The sequence below is a fragment of the Acomys russatus genome, chromosome 25, assembly GCF_903995435.1.
Source record: "Acomys russatus chromosome 25, mAcoRus1.1, whole genome shotgun sequence".
NCBI classification, from domain to species: domain Eukaryota; kingdom Metazoa; phylum Chordata; class Mammalia; order Rodentia; family Muridae; genus Acomys; species Acomys russatus.
The window spans coordinates 45,834,187-45,858,290 of NC_067161.1; the positions used below are offsets into that span (position 1 = coordinate 45,834,187).

Here is a 24,104-nt window from a genome sequence, read left to right on the forward strand (position 1 = left end):
AGCACCAGAGAGCAGACACTTCCAAATAAAGGCAAATGAAGAGGCACAGGAAAACTGGAGAAACTCGCCTTGAGAGAATTTGTCTTTTTAAAAAAAAAAAAAAAAAATGCAATTTGGCAATTTTTTTGTAAGCAAGCAGTCCATGGGCCCATGTGGCTTGCTTGACCCTAGGTTCCTGGCTTTTGAGAATGACTGGCACAGGCTGAGCCTGCAGTAAACACAATCTCCCATGATAGTTAGCAGGAGGAGTGTAACATCCTAGGGGCTTTAGATTCATAAGTATTGTAATACTGCCGGAGAGCCAAATGTTCAGATATGTTGTAAAAGGCAAAAAAAAAAAAAAAAAAAAAAAAAAAGCCTTTGAAGTTGATATTTTAATTAAACAGAGGGATTTAAAAAACTGAATTTATCCAACAAGCAGTTTCTCACCATTTAGAGGGTGGGAAAGGTTGGGGACAGAGTTCTAAATTCTCCTATTTATGGCTGACCCCAAATGTCCTCTTTGCAGTGGGCTGTGACTGATTTCTGTGAAAAAAAATATGGAAGAAAAACTAGCCAACCTGTTGTTTTGGTGGAGAAATGTAAGGTAAGAGGCTTCTAGGCCAGGTCTCAACACTCTTGAGTTTAAAAGCTGAGGATTTGATGGACCGCTCTCCCAGATTTGCTGGTTTCTCACTCTCAACTCTCTGATCCAGACCTGGACTCCTGAGTCTGACTTAGCATTTGCCACCCAGCAGAGGAATCCCCTAACTAGTTTCGGCAGGCTGAGCTTGTCTGGAAGCTCTACACAGAAGAGCCAGAGTGTTGGGGGCTGGAGAGAGATGCTGAGCAGTGCCAAGTGCTGGCTGCTCTCAGTTGCCAGCACCTTTGTCAGGTGGCTCAGGACTAGGACTCCAGCTTCAGCGGATCTGACACACATTTCCTGACTGCTACATGTACTCTTTGTGCAACATAATTCCCCCTTCTCATGCAGCTAGACAATAAAATGAATCTTCCTGCAGAGCAAATCCTCCTTCAGCAAATCCTACTGGCGTGCGCCACCACAACCGGCAAAAATAAAACAAATCTTAAAACAAAACAGAGCAGAACAGAAAACCAAGAGTAGGGGTATATCTAAGCCTAAGCCCTCCCTGAACAACTCCTCAGACACCACTGCAAGGGCTCCTGGCTGGACCCTCACTTCAGGGCTTTCCAATCCTCTCCTCACACAGCCCCTCTGCCTGCCACAAATGGATCCACCTCTTCTCTGGGCACTGGCTTTCCATCCCAATCCCCACAGTCAACCCCGCCCCTTCTGCCCTCAGGGTGTACTGTGCTCCATTTTGCAGTAAGGTCCCTATTTCCTATTCCAGGGCGAATGAGAAACTCAGTAGGGAGAAGCCCTTTTGCATCTTAGTGGGCCTTTGGTACTCCTGGGAGCTAATTCCAGATATCTGTTGAGACTCAAAGGCTCTGTGGAAGAGACGTGCCACAGAATCAGGGCCTATTGTGGTTGATAAGTTGGTATTAATCACAACAATGAAAGAAACAACTCCTTTAAAGTGCTGAGGACAGAAGGCAGGCAAGCACTGCACTGCTGAGCTACACCCCATCCTCTTCGGCCTTCTTGCCTGTAGCACCCCTTCGTACCCCAGTATCACAAACGCCAAGGGTATGCCCGAGAAAATGAAGCAAGCAAGAAACTCCCCACCCTGTGTCAGGCTGAGTTATTTGTTTTTATTATTAGATCTATACTTCTTCTTCTTCCCAGAACTGGACCATGAATCCGCATATTTACACGTTTAGTTTGTCTTCCCAGAATTTGTCTAAATAATACTGTTTTCTTTTCCTCCGTTTTCACCAAAGAGCCTGTAAGATTTTTCTTATGAAGCTGTTCCTCCTCAAAGCCCTTGCTCTGGTTGCTATGTGGTAGTGAACTTGACAGAAGGTCCCCAATTTACTGGGGGAGGGGATCCCCTATTGTTGAACTTTTTTTTTTTTTTTTACCAATTTCAGTGTTCCCCCTCTAAAGAACTCCCTGCTGAAGGCCACCGTATACAACCCTTTACAAGCTCAAGATGAGATAGATAGTCAAGGAGCCCAATACACTCAGCCAAAGTGCCCTGTAGACACAGTGACCCGGCCTCACCCACCAGCAGAGCACAAATGCCCGTGTCGTACGCGTTCTTGCCACATGCAATATTTATTTTTATTTGCTAACTCGACCATTGAAAGGTCTGCATCTCATTTGAAATGGCATTTCTTAGGCTATTTGTATAGCTGTAATTTTGTGCTGACACAGCAGTGGTTCCCAGGGTCTTTATAGATGACACTGTGAAGGAGGTAAGAATTTTGTCACTTATGCCTGAAAACCCTTAGAATTCTTCACAGCCTTTCCTCTGGATTCTGTGCTGCCTACCCTCTCTCTGTCTTACAGCGTCTCACTCACTCCACAGTTGAAGGACAGTCAGTTGGAGGCAAGCCGGAAGAGTCAGAGATGATGTTCATCCAAGGAGGAAGAGGTGCAATTTCCAGCCTACTTCAGGGCTTTGCCCATCCTGTAAAGCTGGCATCTAGTCTCGACAGGAAATCTGCTTTCTGGAGGGAATACACAGATGATGTTGGGTGCACCGTGCACCTCCACGTCAAATGTCCTTCCTTCTTCCTGAGTCTGATCTGGGGTTCATATCTAAGCCCCTTTCCTTGCTTCCCTAACGTATTTTGAGTCAGGTGTCTCCCTTCTGGGACCTCACCTGTGCTTTCACACCACCATGCACTTTCTCTCTCCTGCTGGGTTGTGAGTGCCAGTTCTCCCCACCTGCCTTCTGCTAAACTGGGAGAGTGCTCTGAGTGCAGACACCCGCGTCTTATTCATCTCTGCACTCACAAGGTGAGCACAGCGCTTTCTCTCACGGAGCAACTATCTCACGGGAAATGTCAGAGGAGAAGCTGAACCTCTCGGAAGCTAGGCACCAGTGCTCTGAGCAGTCTCACGGCAGGAAAGGCCCCCCCCCCCGCCCCCGGGTAGCACTGCATGGGTCAGTGTTGGGTTTTCTCAGATTGTTATTTCCTGCACACCAGAACGGAAAGACACCCACAGGGCAGATTCAAACAGCTGCCTGCTGATTATGGGGACAGCTAGATGAGCCCCCTCACATGTACAGAGAAGGGCACTCTGCAGGTGCTCAGTAAAGTGAGGGAATCACCTGGAGTCAGAAATGACATAGGTGAATCTGGAGCCAAAGTCTGAAAGAATGCCCGTCTTTCTAAATCTCCTGTGTGGCTGCGAATGACTAGCTGGCTGCTCAAAATGATCTGATGGAAAGCTGGCACGTATATAATATGTATATATATATATATATATGTATAATATACATATACATATATATTACTAAACCAAAGCAAGTACTCTACCATTGAACCATATCCATAGCCTCTACAAATTTATCTAACTTAATATGTATATATATGTACATATATATCCAATTTGGTTTATGAATATTCTTATTTTATTTAGCGAATTAATTTCTGGAGAGGCTTTTTAAGAGGCTTAGTAGGTACAGAGACAGAAAAGTCTAGAAAAATGGCCCCTGCTGGGCAGGTGTCTCTTAGTGTGTGATTTATGCACCTTACCTTGGAGAATGTGCATATTAACCAGGCTGGCACGATCAGACCTGTTTCTGCCCTTGCACCTCAGGGAATCTTCAGTCTGTAGAACAAAAACACAGAGAATCACCTATTTTTTAACTTTCAAAAACTCTCAATTTCTCCCAAAAGGGAAACATACTCTTTGAACGACAAATGGAAGATATACCCCTTTTCTCCCATGGTTTTGCAAAGAAACACAGAATTTCCACCTGGAATTTTAGTATGGGAAAGAAAGATAGAAGGGTGAGAAAGCCTGGGCCCAAGGCAAGTGCTTTAACTCCAAAGGCATCCTAGTGGCGGTTTATCTGGAGCTCCTTGTTACAATTGATTCCATCGCCTCTTAGAACAGGGCTCAAAAGCGACCAAGGTCAGATGTGAAACACTGCATAAGAACACACTACAATATGACTCATACGTCCTTTGCCTGTTGCCTCTGACGTAGGAAAGTATGAAACCTGCAGATATAGGCTTCGGAAGGCAACTGGGGAGAGGTGGCTTACCACACCTCAACGTCATGGAGGAGCTGCCTGAAGGGACTACAGGTTGCGGCCAAACCAACTGAGGATCCCAGCCCCCTGATTCCTACTCCCAGGCTCTCCTCTCTCCCTATTCTAGGTCTTCCCAGGGCTGACCAGTCCATCTGTTGTTCATCACTCTGCAGTGCTAGGAATCACAGCCACTCACAAGCAACTTGGAAGAAGGAATTGCAAAATCCTGTCCTTCCCATCTATTCACAGACGGGCTACAAGGCCGCAACTAACAGGCAAGAAGAGACAGCGTTCCCATCCCACTGAAGGTGTGGAGTGCTTTTACATTGTGTTCATATCACTGATAGCACCAAGTGTAGAAATCTATTTACTATAAAGGTGCCTGATGAGTATGTCAATTTTCCCTTTAAGTGAAAAAACAAAACCAAGCGAGCAACCTAACTCCTAAATGAGAAAATCAATGAACATCATCCTTCTTTGTGCCACTCCAAGTAAACCCCATCCACAGCCTTTGCCGTCCTACTGAACCCACTTAGGAAAACAAGACTTTCCCTAAGGATGACTGCACTGAAAGATAAATCAGTGGGGATACCAAGCTTACTTCTCTTCTTAAAGGTGGTTTGACTGCCAGTGTATCCTTGTTGATTGTCCTCCAACATAAAATGATTAAGACTTTTTTTTTTTTAAAGGTGAAAATGGCCCATCTTAAGCTTACACCATAGATATTATTTTCAAAGCTGTCTTTGGCACACCAGAGTGGGAGTCCATATTGGTGCGTAGACAGAGATGTGGCCATTTGGAGTTTGTTGTAAGAATTGTTACACACTTAAACCAAAGTTTTAGCATTCACTGTAGACAACGCGCCACCCACATTCAGAAAAGGCCGTTTGCAAAAAATTACCTTGTCACCATCCAATTTTTTCCTTGGGTCATGGAATTCAGTTGGACTTTTCAGGGCTGCAATAGAAAGATAAAGAGGTGAGCAGAGGCTGGCCGAGGGCAGGGCCAGCATTGCAGGGTTGCTGTGTGCTTGCTGAACTACGCACAGTCTGGAAGTGATGGCCTCCCCTCCATCAGGCCACAAGCAACAAAGAAGAAAGGCCTGGGGGATGCCAGCTGCTTAGAAGCCACAGGAGACAGAGTAAGGTGGAACTCAGGCCTGACCCAGGAGGAGCAGCAGAGGCGGAGTATGCGACAGGAGGAGATGTAGAGTAGGCAGGCCATGCCGAGGTTCTGAGGAAACAGGGGGCCTAGAATAAGGAAGACACTAAGTGTGGCAACTAATACCCTCCCTGGCTTTCCTGTGCCCTTAGTCCTAAAAGCTTGGTGGATGGTTGTGGTCCAAGGTACATGGGAATACTGGAGGAAGTGACTGTATTTTGGATGTACAATGTGAGGGAGGGTGTTGACTGAAAAGCAGAGGTTCAGATACGAGGGCTAGAAGGGGCCATGGAGACAGTGAACTCCAATCCCAACCCTAAACGAAGTGGGGAAACTGAGGTCCACAGAAATGGACTGACTTGTTCAGGGTTGTACCATTGGATCCTAGGTCCTCTCATTCCCTAATCTTTTTCCAGGAGTGGTGTCCCAACTATTCTCTGTCAGTAGACACGGACCTCCCAGGCAGTCACGTCCGCCAGCACAGAGCAGTGCAGAACAGACTGCCTGTACCAGTTTAGCCCTTCAACTCTTCTCTCTGTCTTCCCACGTCTTCTCAGAGCACATCTTCACGTTTCCATACTCTCAGTGTGGCAAAAGTGCAGAGCATCCTTCCGCACAAGTCTGCATTTTGTGTTGGCTCCTTGGGAACAATCTCAGTTGGAAGCCGCAGACAACCACGTCTGATTGCAAGTGAAGAGGTTGAACAGAATTGCATTGCTTTTCTTTTAGCATTAATTACAAGTCTGGATACATTTATAAAACACATGATCCAGAGTCTACAAATACTCTAGTTAGCGGGTGTCCATTCTTTACGCCACAGGCAAGGAAGTCATCTTCCAAATCTTGAATTAGAATTAGTTTTCTGGCCAGGTCAGTGTGTGTGTGTGTGTGTGTGTTTGTGTGTGTGATCTGTCTGTACCTATTTATGCACTCTCAACCCTGAAGACTGCACTAAACTGAGCACTCTTTCCCCAATAACCTGGTGGAGGTCCAGCTGACACAGCAGTGCTTGCTTGTATTATTCTGTAGCTAGGATGCTATTGGGGATGTTGATGAGGCAGGCTCTATCAGTTTCCCTGCCTCACTCTAACGTTAACAAAGCCGAACAAAGGCCACACCCAAATTGTCCCAGCTGGCTGCTTTGTACCCAATTCTATTGACACTTTCCCTTCTCACTCTGACTAGAGCTACACAGGCTCTTCCTCAAAGGGGGGGAAAAAAAAGATGGCTTTTTTTTTTTTTTTTTTTTTTTGCTGGAATGTCACATTTCACCCTGACCTGGAAACTGAGTTTCCAGCATCTGTCTGACTGTCTGTTTTAGTCTTAAAATGGGCCTCTTAGCCTTACTTACTACTGTGGGCACCCCCTTTCTTCCTCAGAGACATAAATATGTAGTGCTACTGTGGTTTATGCTCTTTCTCCAGCAGGAATCTGAGTACCTTGTGAATTTGATCTCTGGAAACTTGCACTGAGAATGTTTGGAGCGGCTCTCCCCCTTCGCCAAGCTACCAATGCTGCAGAGTCTAGCTGGGCCCCTGTAAGGAGTGAGCCAATAGGTCTTTGCCTCTGTCCCCTCTCCTCATGTTTATGGAGCTAAGCAACAACACATGCTGGGTGTCGCTGAAGTACTTTCATTGCCAGTAAAGGAACTGATTCTGAGCTGGTCTTTGTTAATTGGTGAGGAAGAATACTGAGGGGTTCCCCAAGGGAAATAATGTGGATAATCCTCAGATATTGCCTGTGTTCTAAAGAAAATTCGTTGTCTTCTAAGATTCATTTTGTTAATTTTATGTGTGCCTTTGTATGTATGACATTTGTGTGGGGGCACGTATGATGAGGCACATGTGTAGAAGTCCGAGGACGACTTTGTGGGCCCGAATCTCTCTTCTCACCACTGTGTGAGTTCTGGGCATTGGACTCAAGTTGTCAGATTCATGAAGAAAATGCCTTTAGACATTGAGCTGTCTTACTGATCCACACAGTTGATTCTAAGCAGGCTTGAGACTGAGAGGAACTCCTAATTCTGTGTCTTTGAGATTCCTCCAAGTCTCACTAGCATAGCTTATCATGCCCTTGAGAAACAGTGCACTTCCTGCACTGTTTTTTTTTTTTTTTTACAAAGCTACAGTTCAGTACTGTACCACTTCCTCTCCTGCGAAATGATTGACACGGTCTAGGCCTACTTCTCTGATGTTAGGAACACAAAGGTCTTCTAGAACCTTCTACTGCAGGGTGGAAAGCTATGTCCATGTACTGAGGTCTTGGGAAGAATATGGAGAGGTCTACATGCGGCCTTCATCAAACAAATGCTCTCCCCGGAGCTTGCCGTGGGGGGTTGGCTGTGCTGTGGGGCACTAGCTTGAGGTCACATTGTGGAAAACTCCCCTGCAGAGGCCCTGGGGTTGAGGTTTGCCTTCTCTGTGACGCCAGGGAATGTGGGCTCTAGCCGTCTCCCCTCCAGGCCTCCAAAAATCCTAATGCCTCCCTCAGCTGATTTTTTTTTTTTTTTAAATACACAAAGGACCACTTCTGCTGCCAGCCCAGGGAGTATCAAATGGCAAAATTTCATATTTTAAAGGACCCTGACATTTAAGATGGAAAAGGAATTTGGATTTCTAAATTAAAAAAATAAGTCCATGTGATTTCAAATTAGAATTCAACTATAAATCCAGTCAGCCACACATCTGACTTGTCCCCCTGGAGGAAGATTAATCGCTCCTCACGGGGGAATTCACGTTCTCGCCTAGGCGTTTAGTCTCAGGCTATTCCTATTTCTGTCCCTACAGCTCCAGCTAATTTGGGTCAGCTGTGTGGATAAACATTCGCCTAGATAAGGACAGGCCTCCCGCGGTCCTTTCTGCTTCCCGCTGACTTCAGGCCTCCAATGGGATTCCACGAAGAAAAGGGGCTGAGAACTCATTTAAGACCGAGGAGGCCTCTTTTGCACAGGGCTGAGTTTTGGTGTTGAATGGCAGCCCAGTGGGCATGCTGCACCGTGGACTCTCCTGTACGGGGAATCTCTCAGGCCCAGAGAGAATTCCTGGTCTTACTCCACCGAATAGCGACAGAGTAAGAGTCCAAAAGCCACAGTGGGTTGTGTCTCGGTTCCACTCACAGGCTCCGGCACTGGCAATTCCCAGCATCATTTGGGAAATTGTTAGAGATGTCCCAGCTCTTCTGCCTCTAAAATTATGAGGGTGAAGCATTTGGCTTTGAACAAACCCTCCATGTGATGTTTATGTGCAGGTTTAAGGACAAGAGACGTGGAGCTTGTAAGGCCACCCCCTACTGAGGGTCTCAAGCAAACAGTGAGTTCTAAAGAGAAGTGCTGGATCAGAGTGTCAGTGATGGTTTTCCTGTACTGTAAAAAGTATGAAGAAAGAGGCAGAGCCAGGCCCTAGAAAGGATGTTTGGGTGGGCAACACTGTTGCTTTTGTCATTGCTGCTTGGAGGAGTCATGGCAATGTAGTTTGAAAATGCTAGCTATGGCAAAAAGCAGTTGCCGGTAAATTTGTAGCCCATTCATAGTTGAAAAAAGACATATGACTTAATAATGAGCATTTATTAGGGTTTTAAAAATTTTAATTCTATGTGTATAGATGTTTTACCTGCATGTATGCCTGTCTACCATGTGTGTTCTTGGTGCCTGTAGAGGCCAGAAAATGGCATTAGATCCCCTGGAACTGTAGTTACAGATAGTCATGTACTACTGTGTGGGTGTTGGAAATTGAACACAGGTCCCCTGGAAGAGCAGCTAAAGCTCTGAACAGCTGAGCCAATTTCCAGCCCTTTACAAGGTTCTCTGAGGGGAGGAGACACAGTTGTTTCACACAAGATACTTACGGTGCTATGTGATTAAAGGCATCCTGGGCACCCAAGAGTTTAGGAACCATTTAATTGAGACTTCTTGTTGGTATAACCTTGAACTAATCCAGTAGATTTTCTGCACTCTTGGCTTAGCACTTATAAAATAGACTTCATAGTGTTTGCCCTCTCTGCTTTGCTTTACAGGCAGAAGAGACCTCTAGTATGTTCCCCTGAGCAACGAGGATACAAGTGAATAATAGCTTAGAAATTATCCCCTCCTTTCTCTTTCTGTCTCTTCTTCTTGTTCTTGTTCTGCTTTTCTCTCAAGTTGGTAATAAATTGCTTATTCTATGCCCAAGTTATAGTCTTAGGAGTTTGAAAACAGTGTATTTGTCCAATGTAGCTGAGGGCATTTAAGACCTGGCTTATACATGTATAGAGTCTGACCCAACACATGCAAATACCTTGGAATTTCTCCCCTAATGGACACAGAGACAAATTCAAAGCCTGTCTCTAATGTCTGGTTTTCTACCTTTTAAGAAACAGGCAACTGGGAAATTGAAGGAGAGATGAAAGAGAAGAGAGAAGTCAGAATTGATCCAGCTTGGCATGAAAGGTGAGGGGTTCTGGGTACCTTTCCCTAGCTCTGAGGCGAGGAGATGTTAGGGAGACAGGAAAAGGCAGACAAATTAATCCCCTTGTGCCGTGTTCTGCTCAGGCAGCCAACAGTGTGTGGTAGGTGCTGCGAGGGGGGAGAAGCCAAGACAGCTGATGCACTGAGAAAAGGCAGAGAGACTCTGTCCAGTGACTGTCTCAAAGCTACGGTGAGGCTGCATGGGCGGGGGGTGCGGGGAGGGCCCATCATTCTTCTGGCTATTCAGGAGGTGCCACAGAGTTCAGGGGTTTACCAAGGCTTTGCAGTAAGTATGTGGCTGATGCAGCTTGGATTAGTCTGCAAAACAAATAAAGGCAGCACCATTCATAGACAGCTCCTTGAATCTTGAAATTCATTTACATTGATCAGATCATTGGATTCAAGCTGCCCAGAGATCCCACTCCAGCCAAAGGTGGCTTTCTCTGAAACTGTGGGCACACAGTGACTTCTCTGGTCCCCGGGTCCTTTAATGTCCGTTCCAGTTCCTTTCCTCTTCTTTTCCATTTCAGGAAGATGGCTGTATTCCTGTATTCCCTAACCTTATCCCCCTTAGATGCTCTCTAGTATCAGAGAAGGAGGGAACACTCAGGTCCCTCCTTAAAATGACAGGTACTCACTCTCAACAAGGGCTCTATTATACTTTCCCTGAGTTATCACTAGAAACAGTTAAGTGAGGACTATTTGGAGCTCCTTAGCCACTCAGGAACTGTGTCCATCTCCCATGTGTATGCCCTACATTCAGCCTTATTCTGAGCAGATGCTCATAGCTCTATGGCCATTTTAATGCATCTAACTCAGGAGGTTGAACATCTTTTATGTGAGGGCTTTGGAAGCAGTCAGAATGAGATAGAGCCATTGAAGATACTGAATTCAAGACCGGAGCAAGCCCAAGCCAGACCAAACCCTAGCACAGAGATGGGAGCTGGGCATGGGATCCTGTATCTAGCTCTGGGGTTGACAATTGTTAGCTCCTGGGAGAGGGAGAGATGGTTTTCTTTAAGAGCGTACCCTTCCCCCTCCCATTGGAAGCCTACCCATCCAAGAATATCTGAGCATCACAAATTGGTCTTGATGGGTTCAAACAAAACAATACAAACTTGGTTGGCTAGGGAAGCTGGTGTGTATCTGGGAAGAAGAGTTGGAGAAGGAAAAGTGATCATAAACAAAACTTTTAATGCAACTTTCAAAGGAATAATAAAATGTTTAAAAATAAAAAAGCGTCTGCCTGGGAGAGTGATACTCAGGGCTAAGAAGTGTAAGGAAGAAATGTATGTAAAAACAACAAGTAACACCCTGCCTTGACACTTTCAAGGAGAGAGGGAGCCCTGCTCTAAACCCCAAGAGCGTGCTGCCTGATGCCCTGCAGCCTTGAGTCTGCAGGCTGTGAAGGCATCATTCTTTTAAGCCCAAGCCTCAGTGGAGAAGCAGGCAGTTCCGTCTTGAGAATCATATGTAGATCTGGGAGACCAGTCTAAGTAACAAAGCTTTAGGTTTCATGGCTGTTTGGAAAGTATGAGCTTCACAACTCGCTGTGAAAGCTAACTGGGGGTATGGCTCAGCCTCCCACCTGGGGCCAAAGAACAGTTTTCTCATCACTTAAGCTGTTCTATGGTTCTATATTGGCCTAAGAATATAAGAAGACACCTGTTTTCACTTCTAATCAAAAGATGGTATGTTTAATTTCATTCCAGCACTGGAAGAGGGGAAAACCCTTAAACTCGTAACACACAAACAAGGACAAAGTAAATGCTTTGTAAAGTGACTGGGGGCAGGGATTGAAAAGCAATGCTGTTGCTGCTGGTGTGGACTTTTTGTTACTTAGCAGCAACGTCAAAGCCTGCACAATGCATGACCATGAAGAAGGGAGGGAGGGAACCGAAGATGTTGAACTAGGTGGAGTCATCACGTGGGGAGTCCATCTCAGCTCACTGGGGCCCAAGGGGAGAAAACTTAGAATTTAATCATCACTCTGAGAAAAAGTAGTCTCTCTCAGAGGCTGGGTCATGGGGTTTGTCATTCACAGTTGGTCACAGAGAAACAGCTCACTGAGACCACTGGCTCATCCTTCACATTTCCCCAGTGGTCTTTGTAGTGCAGAGCCAAGGTCCTTCCATGCATGAGCTCACCTGTCTACTTGAATATTTTGGGTCACAATGTTCTCACAGATGTAAAGTGATTTTTCTTGACCACGTGAGAAAAAGGGTCTGTGTGGGGCCTGAGCATCACAGGTAGAAAGGGGAGGGGGTCTGGTCTGTGTGGGCACCAAGCGTCACGGGTTCTGACCTCAGCTCTGCCACGTGAAGAAACACTTGGCATTCTGGAGACAGCCAAATGTAAAGCCAAACAACAACAACAACAAAAAACCCCACAACGTGACAAACCCTGCCCAACAAACCCTGTTCTACGCGACAGGGTAGAACAACCCAATAACTCGGCCATCGGTTTCGTGTGTAGGCAGTTTACTGTAAGTTGTAAAGCTTTCAGAGAGGCTTATCGTTACTTCACACCATGGGCAGAGTGAGGTGGGTTGCTTTGTTTTGTTTTGTTTTTTTTTTTTTAAACAAATAATCTTATTTCACATATACTTAAATCCTTGCAGTTAAAATGAGAGGAACCTGGGCCACGTCGAACCTGCTTTAGGATGTTGGGGAAATCTTTTACATCGTCAGCTTCGTTTTCATGAATGTTAACTAGGAACAAGGATTTGACTGCCAGGAGTGTTTTAAACCTCTCCTGAAGATCTTGAAGAAGAAGCAGAAGAAGAAGAAAAAGAAAAAGACTGAATTCAGGAGGTTCCAACCCTTGTGGGTCCTCTCTCTTCTCGTCATCGTTTGCCCTGAGGCACATGTCCTCTGTGCACTGCATGGCAGCTTAGTTCCCTATTATGAGTCTGAGCTGACTAGCGGGGAAGGGACTTGGCCCTTCCATAGCTTTCTGAGGGGATCTAAGCAGAACAGTTCCATCCACACAGCCTTCGGTGTGTGCCCGACACCCGCATGCCTTCCTACCTCAGGAGCTTTGTCCTTAGAAGCCCTGATTGGGAGGAGGTAGCTACAGACTCTCAAACCTTTAGCATTAGGCTGAGTTTCAGGTGAAATATTTCATTCTTTGCAGGACTTCCCCACCACCCTGATATTGTCTTGATGACACAGGGGACAAGTGACAAATTCTCTCCAAACATTTTAAAGCTATTTTGTTGGTATCTACATTATTTGAACCTGAAACTTCTGAGAAGAAAATATCAGATTCCCTGTTCTGTCCCTCTAGTGAACATATGCTTGCCTTATATACCCAACATGAGAGGTGTCACTTAAACTACATCCCCCAGGTCACCTCTGTCTCTGCCTGTTATTGTTCACTTAGTCAAGATTTAATTCCACAGACCCTCAAAATATTTTTGTCCAAATGCCAGCTGTGAAATCCAGACTCGGCACTTGGGCATGTGGACTGAATTTTGCTTTAAATCAGTTGTGAAACTCCGGTGATCTAGAAGGTTCTGCCGTGTGTGCTCCCCATCTGCCCTCATCCAAAACTGAGACAGGAACTCCACTGAGGGTGCAGGTTTGAGGGAAATCATGCTTCTCTGACCCGGCCAGGCTCAGATATCTATCTTCCATCTTTCTCACTTTCAGGAGGCTAACCAGGCTAAAACACCAGACACAAACTCACTGCCTTCTTCACCAGCAGATGTTGTTGAAACAGTATTGAAACTATAGGGCCATCTGTCCCTTCAAGGCTCAGGAAAAACTCTAAAGAGCTTTGCTCCTGATCTCCTGCTGCTTACCATCTGTAGGCTTAGCTATGAAGAAGGCTACTCTTACATTGCAGGAGTAAAGGCTTAAAGATGCTCAGTTCTACACAGATGTCCAGGCCTCAGTATTATACATGTTAACCACTGTGGTCTGACAGCAGTACAATCTGAAGCATGATGTCTCAGGATGGTGCAACAACCCAAATTTCTGCAAGTGTCGCTACGAATACTGATTTTCAATTTTATTTAGAGAGCCAATCTGACCTAGAAAGACTTGAACTATGATTTCATGTTCTCCAGGACACCTTTCCCTGTACTTCCCTAGGTCACTAAGAATTAGCCTTATTTGTTAGAAAATCGCAAATTATTTCATGAAGCCAATGATAATCCTATTTGACTCATATTTTGGGCAGTAGTTTCAATATTATACTACTATGCTAGAACAGAAAGGAAATAGTTGACAGTATTCAATTAATTGTGGACTCAAATAGCAGAATCCAAATCAGAAAGATGAGGGGGGCGGGAAAGAGCCTACATTTGGCTCTTCTAGAAGAACCAATTTCAAAAGCAGAAGAGGCAGGGATGCCCATCATAAACTGAGTTTACCTGGACAGTAACTCTACCGTACTGGAATCTTAGAAACAACCTCTAGATAGATGAGGGTACCTGGACAGAACATCCGCCATCTAGAATTATGCAGACACAGATTTCAAGGGGCCTTGGGCGAGAGATACACCAACTTAGACTGATCACTAGGCACTTTCTATCCCCCAGATCTCATTAAAGCTGACCGTATGAGGAAGGGCTTCGAGTACTCACGTGGTATCAAGCCTTGGCTAGCCAGCTGCTCCTGGGTCCTTCGCTGTTGAAGCCGTAACTGTAAGACTTGGAAAAGGAAGCAGGAGCTTGTGAGTTGGGCTGGGAGAAGTAGGTCGTGTATTTTCATCATACTTTCCTAGCCCTTCTGGTTTAATGTCCAGAAGAGCTTTGCACATTATTGCGAAGTACATTTCATTCCTGTGGTAGACAGAGAGAGGCGGAGAGGGCCAGGATGCTGGCAGGGCTGCACGTCTACAGACACTAGAGTGGTCGGCTCCCTTGAAGAAGCTGTTATTTCCCGAGTGTGATGTTTCCCCCTCTACACTGCACCGTCTCCAGGATGGCTATGACCAAGTGTTATTTGCTTGGAAGTCTGTGACTTCAAAGCGCAGACAAAGCGGAAAAAAAAATCAGCTGAGAAGACCCATTAGAACCCAGATCATGTCTTTACCCCTCAGTGGATGTGCACCCGGCCACACTGCATAATCTCCTGGATCTTAGATTTCTCACTTGTTATAGGAGTCACACCTACCTGTTAGCATTGCCATAAAGCCCATAACACAAATGTATGTACATAATTAGCAGAGTGTCTATCTGCAGTGCCGCCTGGACGCTAGTACTAGGAGAATCAGGGATTCTTGTGGAAATCTAAAGGTTGTTGGAACTATGTTTCTCTTAGGAAAAAACACTATAAAATACCCAAACATTATATTATGTGCATGTATTTGATATTCGTAACACGAAGATTATACACAAAACATGTACCTGTAAAAATGTTAGCATTGAGTCATACGGGATCTTGATTTATGAGCAGAATATTCACAAATTTCTTGACTCTCTCTCCCTCAAATACATTCTGCTTTTGGAAATTCAGCTTTTTCATTATGAATATTCTATTTTCTCAGGAGGATTCTGGTTTTCCATTATGGTCATTGGCTTCAGTTGTTGGTAATAAGCCTCCATCACTATGACAAAATAGCTGACATAAACAGTGTGGAGATGAAGGGTTTGCTTTGCCTTGTACACTCAGAAGTTAAGTCAACCCTCTCACTAATTAAAAACAGTAAACACTGAACACACTACACCCACACACCACAAACATGCACACACACAGACACAGGCCACACACACAGCACACATACATGCACACACATGTACACACACTACACACTTGTGTGCACACACATATCACAGACACACCATATGCACACACACACAGACACCATATACATGCATGCACACACACCACACACATACACACAAAACATAGACAAATACATATATCTACACACATGCCACATGCCTATACGCATACAGATACCACACACACACACACCACACAAATGCATGTGCAAAACACACACACACACACACACACACACACACACACAAGAATAGCAAACATTAGACAGATTTCAGAGGGGGACCAACACTTGGAGAAATGACTTGACTTCAGCTTCCTACTTTGGAAGCCTGGGCTTGAAGGTAGCTGCAGTAAGAAAGTGACCGTTACAGACAGCTACAACTCCAGAAGCAAATCAGAGTGCAAACTTGTGCTCAGAGGCATCAGGGAGTGGTGGCCTGCTAAGTGCTGCTGACTGCCAGAGTATGACGGGGAAAACAAGCAAGAGAAGGGTAAGAGCAGGGATCCCTAGCTCAGGCCCTCCCCTCCTCCCCCTCCAGTTTCACACTGATTCCTACTGACTTCCTGGAGCAGACTCTAGACACATCATTTGTGTCTCTGTGGATAAATTGTCTGCTACACTAAACACAGAGAAATCTCCATTTCCAGAGGATCAATTTAAGATTACTCTATACTCTATACTCAGGGGACATTGTGACATGGAAAAGGCCAAATAAAATAAACCCAGGTGCTGAGCTCTGAGCTTTGGATGACCCTAATGTTGGGATTACTAGACAAAAAATTTAGAGGGGTGGTTTTCAACCATGTTCAAGAAAGCTGAAGAAGCAATCGTCAAAATAAATGAAAGGATGGACAATATAAACAACAAACTACAGCACATAAAAAGAAACAAAACAAAATGGAAATGGTAAAAATGGAACTGTAAAATATCCGAAAACCATTTTACGGAAAATGGGTTTACTAGATCAATAAATATCAAAGGACAGAGTAAACACCAAGAAACACCAAACTGAAGGAGAAAAACAGATGGAATGAAGTGAGCAGATTCTCAGGGGCATATAAAATAATACTCAAACATCTGACTCTGAGGAATTAAGAATGTCAGAGGATGAACAGTGGAAGGGACAGCGGCCGAACAGCACGTCCAGGGAGGTAATGTCAACTTGAATACCCACAGGCTTCTCATCAGAACCCCAGGAAGATGGACGATCAAAACAAAACCTCTTAGCCCGAACAGAAAGCACCCTGCAGGAAAGACGGTAGAATGAGTAATGTCCCGAAAAAGAAAAATTGATCTAACCTGCTGCTAGCTCATGCCACTTCAAGAATTGACTGTGGAAATCGGTGCTGAAAAGAACTCTGAATATTCAGGAGTAAGAATATTAGAAATGCTGACTATCTAGATAAACATTTCAGGTTTACCTCATTTCTTATTAATTCCAAAAACACATGGCGTTGAGAGAAGCACTGAGCACTGCCTGGTGGGGGTTCCCAGGGCACATGGGCACAACGCAGACAGGACCACTATAGCACAGCCCACTGCTCTCTTTCATAGCACTTTGCTTCCCACAAAGGTCCTCTGGGCCAAGGTCTGGTCTGTGGCCTGAGTGCTTGGGAGGAGATGGAGTATTTAGAAGGCTGAGCCTAGTGAGGAAGTTAGGTCACTGGGGGCGTGATGTTGGATGAACTATTTGGCCTCTGGCCCCTTCTGTCTCTCTCTTGGTTTCTGCTGTTTAATATATTCTCCTTTCTCCTCTGCCACATGCACCTGCCATGCTACACTACCTGACTGCAGCCTCAAAGCAACAGGGCCCACGGGTCATGGCCTGGCACCAGGACAACCTTTTCTCCTCTGTATGTTGGTTATCTCAGGTACTTGTCAGGATACTTTTTACTAAAATGGGCCATTGATTTCAATGCCAAAAGCTAACATTGCATCTTATAAACTCCAAAGCACCCCTTTAAAAAAAAAAGAAATATACCTTTAACAGCCACTAGAAAAGGAATGCTAAATGATTAAAACAACCCAAAGGAAGAGGAAATATTGGATGGCAGGGAGAGGGGGTAACCAGAAAACAAACAAAGTGGTAGCTTTAGACCTTATTGCATCAGCCATTAGGTTAAAATGTGTTAGTAAAAGCACTCAAATTAAAAGACATCATCAGAGTGGCTTTTAAAAGACTGTTACTTAAGTCTCTATTACCTACAAATGTCATACTTTATGTCTAGAGATTCAAATTAAATATAAATTGAAAAGGTCTGCCACCCAAATAGTATCAAAGCCTGAGTGACGGTCAGACTCTCCAACGAAATGGACTTCTAAGCAAAGAGCAGTACTAGAAGCAAAGAGGATTTTAGAGGCTGGGGAGATGGCACAGCAGTTAAAGGTGCTTGCCACCAAGCCTGACCACCAGGGTGGGTTTGAACCCTTGGACTCGCAGGTTCTAGGAAGAGGATAGGGTCCAGAAAATGGTCTTCTGATCTCCACACACATACTGTGGGACGCACCCCTCCTCCCCACATACCCACACGATAAATACAGAAATGTAACTAAAATGAGCTTAGATGTGGCATTTTCGAATTATACAACGGACAATCACTAGTAAGACATAGCAACTGCATGTGGACAACATGAGTGTGTCCTCTCTCACCATTTGATTAATCTAGATGAAGAAAACCATCCCCAGCAGGTCAGAGGAGCTGAACAGTGTATGCTATCGTATCTTAACTGACTCATATCTTGACTTGGTTGCAAAGCTCTGCCCCTCAACAACTGCATGTGGTACCATCACAGAGCCACCTTGGCGATAAGCACCACCCACCCCGACTCCCAGCCTCAGAAGGGCTTAACTGAACTCAGTGTTTTCTGATCAGACTGGCATTAATTAGCTGTCAGGAGCAATATGTTACTGAGGAAAATATTTGGCTACATACTGTAAATAATTCACGGTCCAAAGGAGAAAAAAAAATCATGAGGGAAATTAAAAGTACTTTGACCTAAATGGCAATGAGTGGAGGATGTCATTTATGGAAAACAGTAACCACATGGCTAGAGGGTAAGTCAGATTTATATGTTCATATGGGAAAAGAAGAAAAGCTCAAGATCGGTGACTTATGATTTTACCTTAAGAAGACAGAAAAATGAGAATGCCCCCCTAATAATAAAATAGTATCACTAGAGATTAAAACACATTGAAATGTGCTGGTTTGAATGAAAATGGCTCCCATAGGCTCCCATATTTGTATGCTTAGTCATGTAAAGAGTTGGTAGAACTGTTTGGAAAGGATTCGGAGGTGTGGCCTTTTTGAAGGAAATGTGTCACTGGGAGTGGACTTTGATGTTTTCAAAAGCTCATGCCAGGCAGGCCCCTCTCTCTTCCTCTATGCATGCTGCCTGGGATCAGCGCTCAGCTACTGCTCAGGCACAATGTCTGCCTGCTGCCATGCTCCCTGCCTGGCGATAAGTGGTCTAATCCTCTGAAACTGCAAGCCAGCCCTCCAATTAAGTGCTTTCTTTTAGAAGAGTTTCCTTGGTCATGGCATCTCTTCCCAGAAATAGAACAGTGACTAAGACAAGCAGAAATCTTAAAAAGAGAAAGCAGATGCATATTAGAAAAACCTAGCACGGCTAAAAGCAGATGCCGGGAATGATGGATAAACTCAGGCAACTTCCTTCTAGACTGACGAAGAAAAGAAAAACCGGACAAAATGGACCTATGTTAGGAATAAAAACTGGAATGTAACTATATATATTTAGACATTAAAAAGATAATGACAGACTATCATTAAAGATGTGAGCTAATAAATTTATCAACTCAAATAAATGTACGATATTTTGAAAATTATACCTTATTAAAACCAATATATAAGCAAAAATCTGAATAACATTTGTTAAATAAATTATGCTGATTATCAAAACTTACTCTGCATAGTGATAAACACCTCTAGGCCTACGTAATTTCCATAGTGAAATTTTTTCAAATGTTGCTATAAGAATAAATTATTTGGAGAGCCGGAGAGATAGCTTTGCAGGTAAAAGCACTTACACTGTCATAGGATCCCTGAACCACATGGTGGCTCACAACCATCTGTAACTCTAGTTCCTGGAGATCTGATGTCCTCTTCTGACTTCTTCACACATGTAGTACATATACATTTCCTCAAGTACACGCAAATATACATGTGTGTGTGCACACACACACTACCCCACATACAAATAAACAGTAAAGACATTTTTAAATGAATAAATTGTTCTCCAAGTCATCCATCAGATAACCTGCACATTCTACTCATTTCTGCCACTTAAATGAGAATGTTTGATTAACTTGTCTCTTAATGTCATGGATTTTTAACCTAACAAAGAAAAGCATTCAATGCTCTCTGCTAAGATCAACGTGTTTAAAGTCTGTGTCAGGTCTCTAGAGATTAAGCTGTTTTGACTGAGAATTGGGCTCCATGTAGACAACTGAGTAGAAACCAAAAAGAAAAATCTAGGAAAGGAAGCAGCAGAAGTTGGTTCCCTGAACGAAAGAAAGAAATATATCTTACTCTCTCTCTAAAGACTGTAAGTGTGAGACCCTTTGAGACACTGTAGGAACTCGGGGCTCCTTGGTAGAAGGAGCTAGGTCTGCATATACATCTTTCCCTTGGGCATGGACCATGGTGCTCATCAGATTCCTGAACAGAGTGCAGGCCTCCAGATTTTAAGAGAATGCAGAGATCTGAACAGTCAAGAATTCTGAGATTGTGCATTAGAGTTACCATGGAGTTGACAAAGTAATTTGAAAAGGGTGATGAGCTTAATTTTAGACAATCTGAGTTTTGGAGGTCCCTTACTGCCACTTACAGGGCTTGAAAAAGTTCAGAGGTCAAGGCTTGGACACTGACACTTTGGGTATCACCTTGGAATAGTCTGCAACCTAAGCCTGTTAGCTGAATGCCTTAAAGTAATAGGGATAAATTATCTAAGGAAAGAGACAATAAAACTAATACTGGTAAAATTGCATTATAAACAAAGAAAAGACACCATAAAAAAAAAAAAAGAGCTCAGGGTGTAAGTTGACTCTGTGCATCTGTTACAATGTGGAACTGTTGTGACAGTTGACACCATTCATTTCTATCTGCAAAATAATTTCCAGGGTTTTTTTTTTACTAGTCATGAAGGCTGAAAGAATTGACCAATTAACAGCATCTGATCACCTACTGTGTGATAGGTATTGTTTCCTGTTAGTAGATGGAGGGTAAGACAGGCTAGTCTCATGGCTCCAACACTCTAGTTGAAGAGATTAAACTCAACTTCCCTGAATAGAAGATCATTTATCCCCCACTTTTTTCTTTTGTTTTCTGTAAGTATCAGCCTTATTTTGGAGTATTCTTCCCCAAAGAGTCTGGTTTTGAAAAGCTTTGTAAATGTTCTGAAACTACAAAGTTGCTTGTGTGCGTGTGTGTGTGTGTGTACTTTAGTATATGGTTCTGCTGACAGGTGACTTTTGAAAATCTCTGGGACCTTCAAATGTTATCAGTCATTCATTCAGGCCTAGATCAGGTCTTCTCAGGTGATCCCCGGCATGCTGCCTACTGGTAGTGTCCACACAATGCTACAGGGTTACCTTAAAGCTCAGCTTGCATAGAATTGCTTTGTGCAGTGTGTGTGCTACAAGGCTCCTCCTTGTATCTGATGCTCCCCCCCCCCCACACCCAGGCTCTTTTTCCTACACTGGCTCTTCTCCATCAGTCTGTGCCCTCTTAAGCCTGATGCTGCAGATACAACCTTTTCCCCGCCTTAAGATAATCAATCACGTGGATCTGGGATAGAAACTAACCCATGGAACGCAAAGCGAACAAAACAAACACAAAATGAAAAGAGAAAGCCATGGTCTTGGGATCCTGCACTGTGAAGATGGGTCTGACCAGGGCTATCAAGGCAGCTAGTTGAGGTACAGGAGAACATCAGCTTCTACCAAGGGCCATGCTCCTGTTTTCATCAGATAAGAGGTTGGGCACAGGGGCTGGAACCATCCTTACCGTTGTGAGGATCCTGTTTGGTATCTTGGGAGACACAGCTGGGTCCCCAGATTATTACCAATACTCCATGGAGCCATGAGTCCTTCATTGCCTGTGCCTCTCTAACGACGCTTCTTGTCTCCTCTTATAAACCCCGAATCATCAAAAACCAGTCCCACTGACATGTCTTTTCTCCACATGCTAAGCTTGCTTATGCCCAAGACAGTCTACCACAAATGCAGGGCATGATGCGCGTGTCCAACTGAGAACGGCCTGACCTGGAGGAATGTTAGTCAGCATTTACCAATGGAAAGAATGCGTACGGAAGGACTGATGGAAGAGTCCTTGCTCAGAGACAGACAAGAGGAGTCTCGTCAACAGAAAAATGATAGGCCAACTGCCTCACAACCATTAGGGTGGCTACTGTTAATAAAACAGAGCACAAGTGGTGGTAGGGAGAAGGATGCTCGGGTATTGCTGGTGTGGCTGTGACACTGGGCAGCTGCTGTGGAAAACATCACAGAGTCAAATACAGAGTTGACATATGGCCCAGAAATGCCAATTCGGGTCCTGTACTCAAAGAATTCAAAACAGGGGGTTAAAATAAATTCGTTTATATCCACGTACATAGCAGAACTGTTCACAATATTCAGAGAATGGAAGCCACGTGCCTGCTGCCTATCAACACAAACGTGAATGAAGATGATGTGCCAATGCCCACAAAGAAAGGAAATTCTGAGACGCGACACCACACAAACAAACCCTGCAGACATTATCTTAACTGAGATGAGCCCGTGCCCACAGACCAAACGCTCTATGATCCCACATTGTGAATGGCTGACTTATCCAGACCAGGGCTGGAGGCGGGGCCTGCAGAGTTATTATTTAATGAACTCACAGTCTTAGTTGATAAGAGGCACGTGATGGTGGTCGCACAACACCGTGACTCTGCTTTGTGCCACTCTGTTGTATACTTAAACTGATTAAGGTAATGGATTTTTATGTATGTGCATTCCATTACAATTAAAATCTGTAAGTTCACAGGTTCAGATAAAGTTCAAAGCAAAGTTTAGTTATAAAAACTAACTTGGACTGGAGAGATTTGGCTCTGCTAAGATGGGAAAGAGTACCTGCTGCTTTTCCAGAGGACCTGTAACTGCCAGCCCCAGATAACAAGATGCTCTCACTTGGCCTCTTTAGGCACATTCATTTTCTCTGTCTCTCTGTCTCTTTCTCCTTCATCTCTCCCTACTCCCTCTCTCTTACACACACACACACACACACACACACACACACACACACACACACACACACACACACACTTTAAAATGAAATAACTCTTTTAAAAAGAGATGCTGCAGGTCCTGGACCCTTCAGACTCCAGAAATGCGGGAAACAAGCTTCTGTGGTTTATAAGTTAAACCTGCTTGTGGTGCTTTATTATAGCAGCCTCATAGACGAAGGCATTACTTTTCAGCTTAGAAATGTCATGGTAACTCCTGACTTGTGAGGCTTTAAGCTTAACTGTGGTAAGCATCCTGAGTTTTCCTGCATTGTCTGGTTTTTATCAGTAAGATATCACAATGTTTTCTCACGTTGTTTAAAACCCTTTTAAATACACATCTCTAATGTCTACAGAACAATTTTCTTCTTTCTTCATTTGCATTCTGGCTATCATCTAAGTTGTGGAATGGCCATTACAGGGTATTCAGCTCATTTCCAAGCTTTTATGTTTTGTTATTGTTTCTTATGGTTTTACATTAATTTTTAAAAGTTATTATACAAAGTAATGATTTTTTTGTAATGGCATCTCACTTTTTGAAACACTTAGTATGAAAAAAACACTTGGATAGAAAAAAAATCTGCCCAAAAAAAAAAAAAAAAAATAATAATGATTTAAACAGTAAAATTAACAAGACAAAAGGAATTTCAGTTGCTGAGTTGCACAATCAGTTTCAGTTGCACAATCTGAGCTTCTGGATTTCTGAATGAATGCTGCAAAGAAAATCCACACCATTTACCATTAAAAATGGAGTAAGGTAACCTGTCTCATTGTCTTAAAATAATATTGATCTTAAAATAATAATAACACCTTTAAATTACATATTCTGTATGTCTCTGAGGTTTTTGAGGACCCTATCACACTATTTTACCTTATCTTTCTATAGAATCATCTATCTGTTACACCTAGGATGTATATTCTTGTGATAAAAATAGACTAGTAATTGATATGATCATGATTTAATCAACTAACAATTAACTTGTATAACTTCCTTACCCTAAACAGCCTGCAATAGCACTTTCAAAGTATTGGAAGTAAACCTTGTATTATAATTAAGTTGTAGGGGTACAATACTGCATATTAGAGTAGAAATATATATATATATATATATATATATATATATATATATATATAATATATATGAAGAATAATCTTAAATTTGAATTCTATACCAATGTATCTAAAACTAAACTTATTTTGCATCTATATACAAACTTCTATACTAATGAATTATGAATAACCTGTGAGTAACAAGTAAGGCATTAGGCTGAGGACTAGATTCAATAATCTACTCTTTGTCCTATCATCCCTATGTATTTCTGTATTCCCCCTTCTTTCTTTTCAACCCCTATCTCCAAACCTAAGAA

General features: G+C 43.6%; 1 protein-coding gene across 1 annotated transcript in view; it reads right to left on the bottom strand.

The window, feature by feature from the left end:
• Positions 1-24,104, bottom strand: part of Myocd (myocardin) — a 95,855-nt gene that overhangs the window by 43,481 nt on the left and 28,270 nt on the right. Inside the window, exons 2-4 of the mRNA XM_051167352.1 lie at positions 14,309-14,374; positions 5,017-5,072; positions 3,613-3,688 (exon numbers count right to left, since the gene is read on the bottom strand). Of these exons, the coding sequence (XP_051023309.1) occupies positions 3,613-3,688; positions 5,017-5,072; positions 14,309-14,374 (198 nt within the window). The remainder of the gene's footprint in view (positions 1-3,612; positions 3,689-5,016; positions 5,073-14,308; positions 14,375-24,104) is intronic.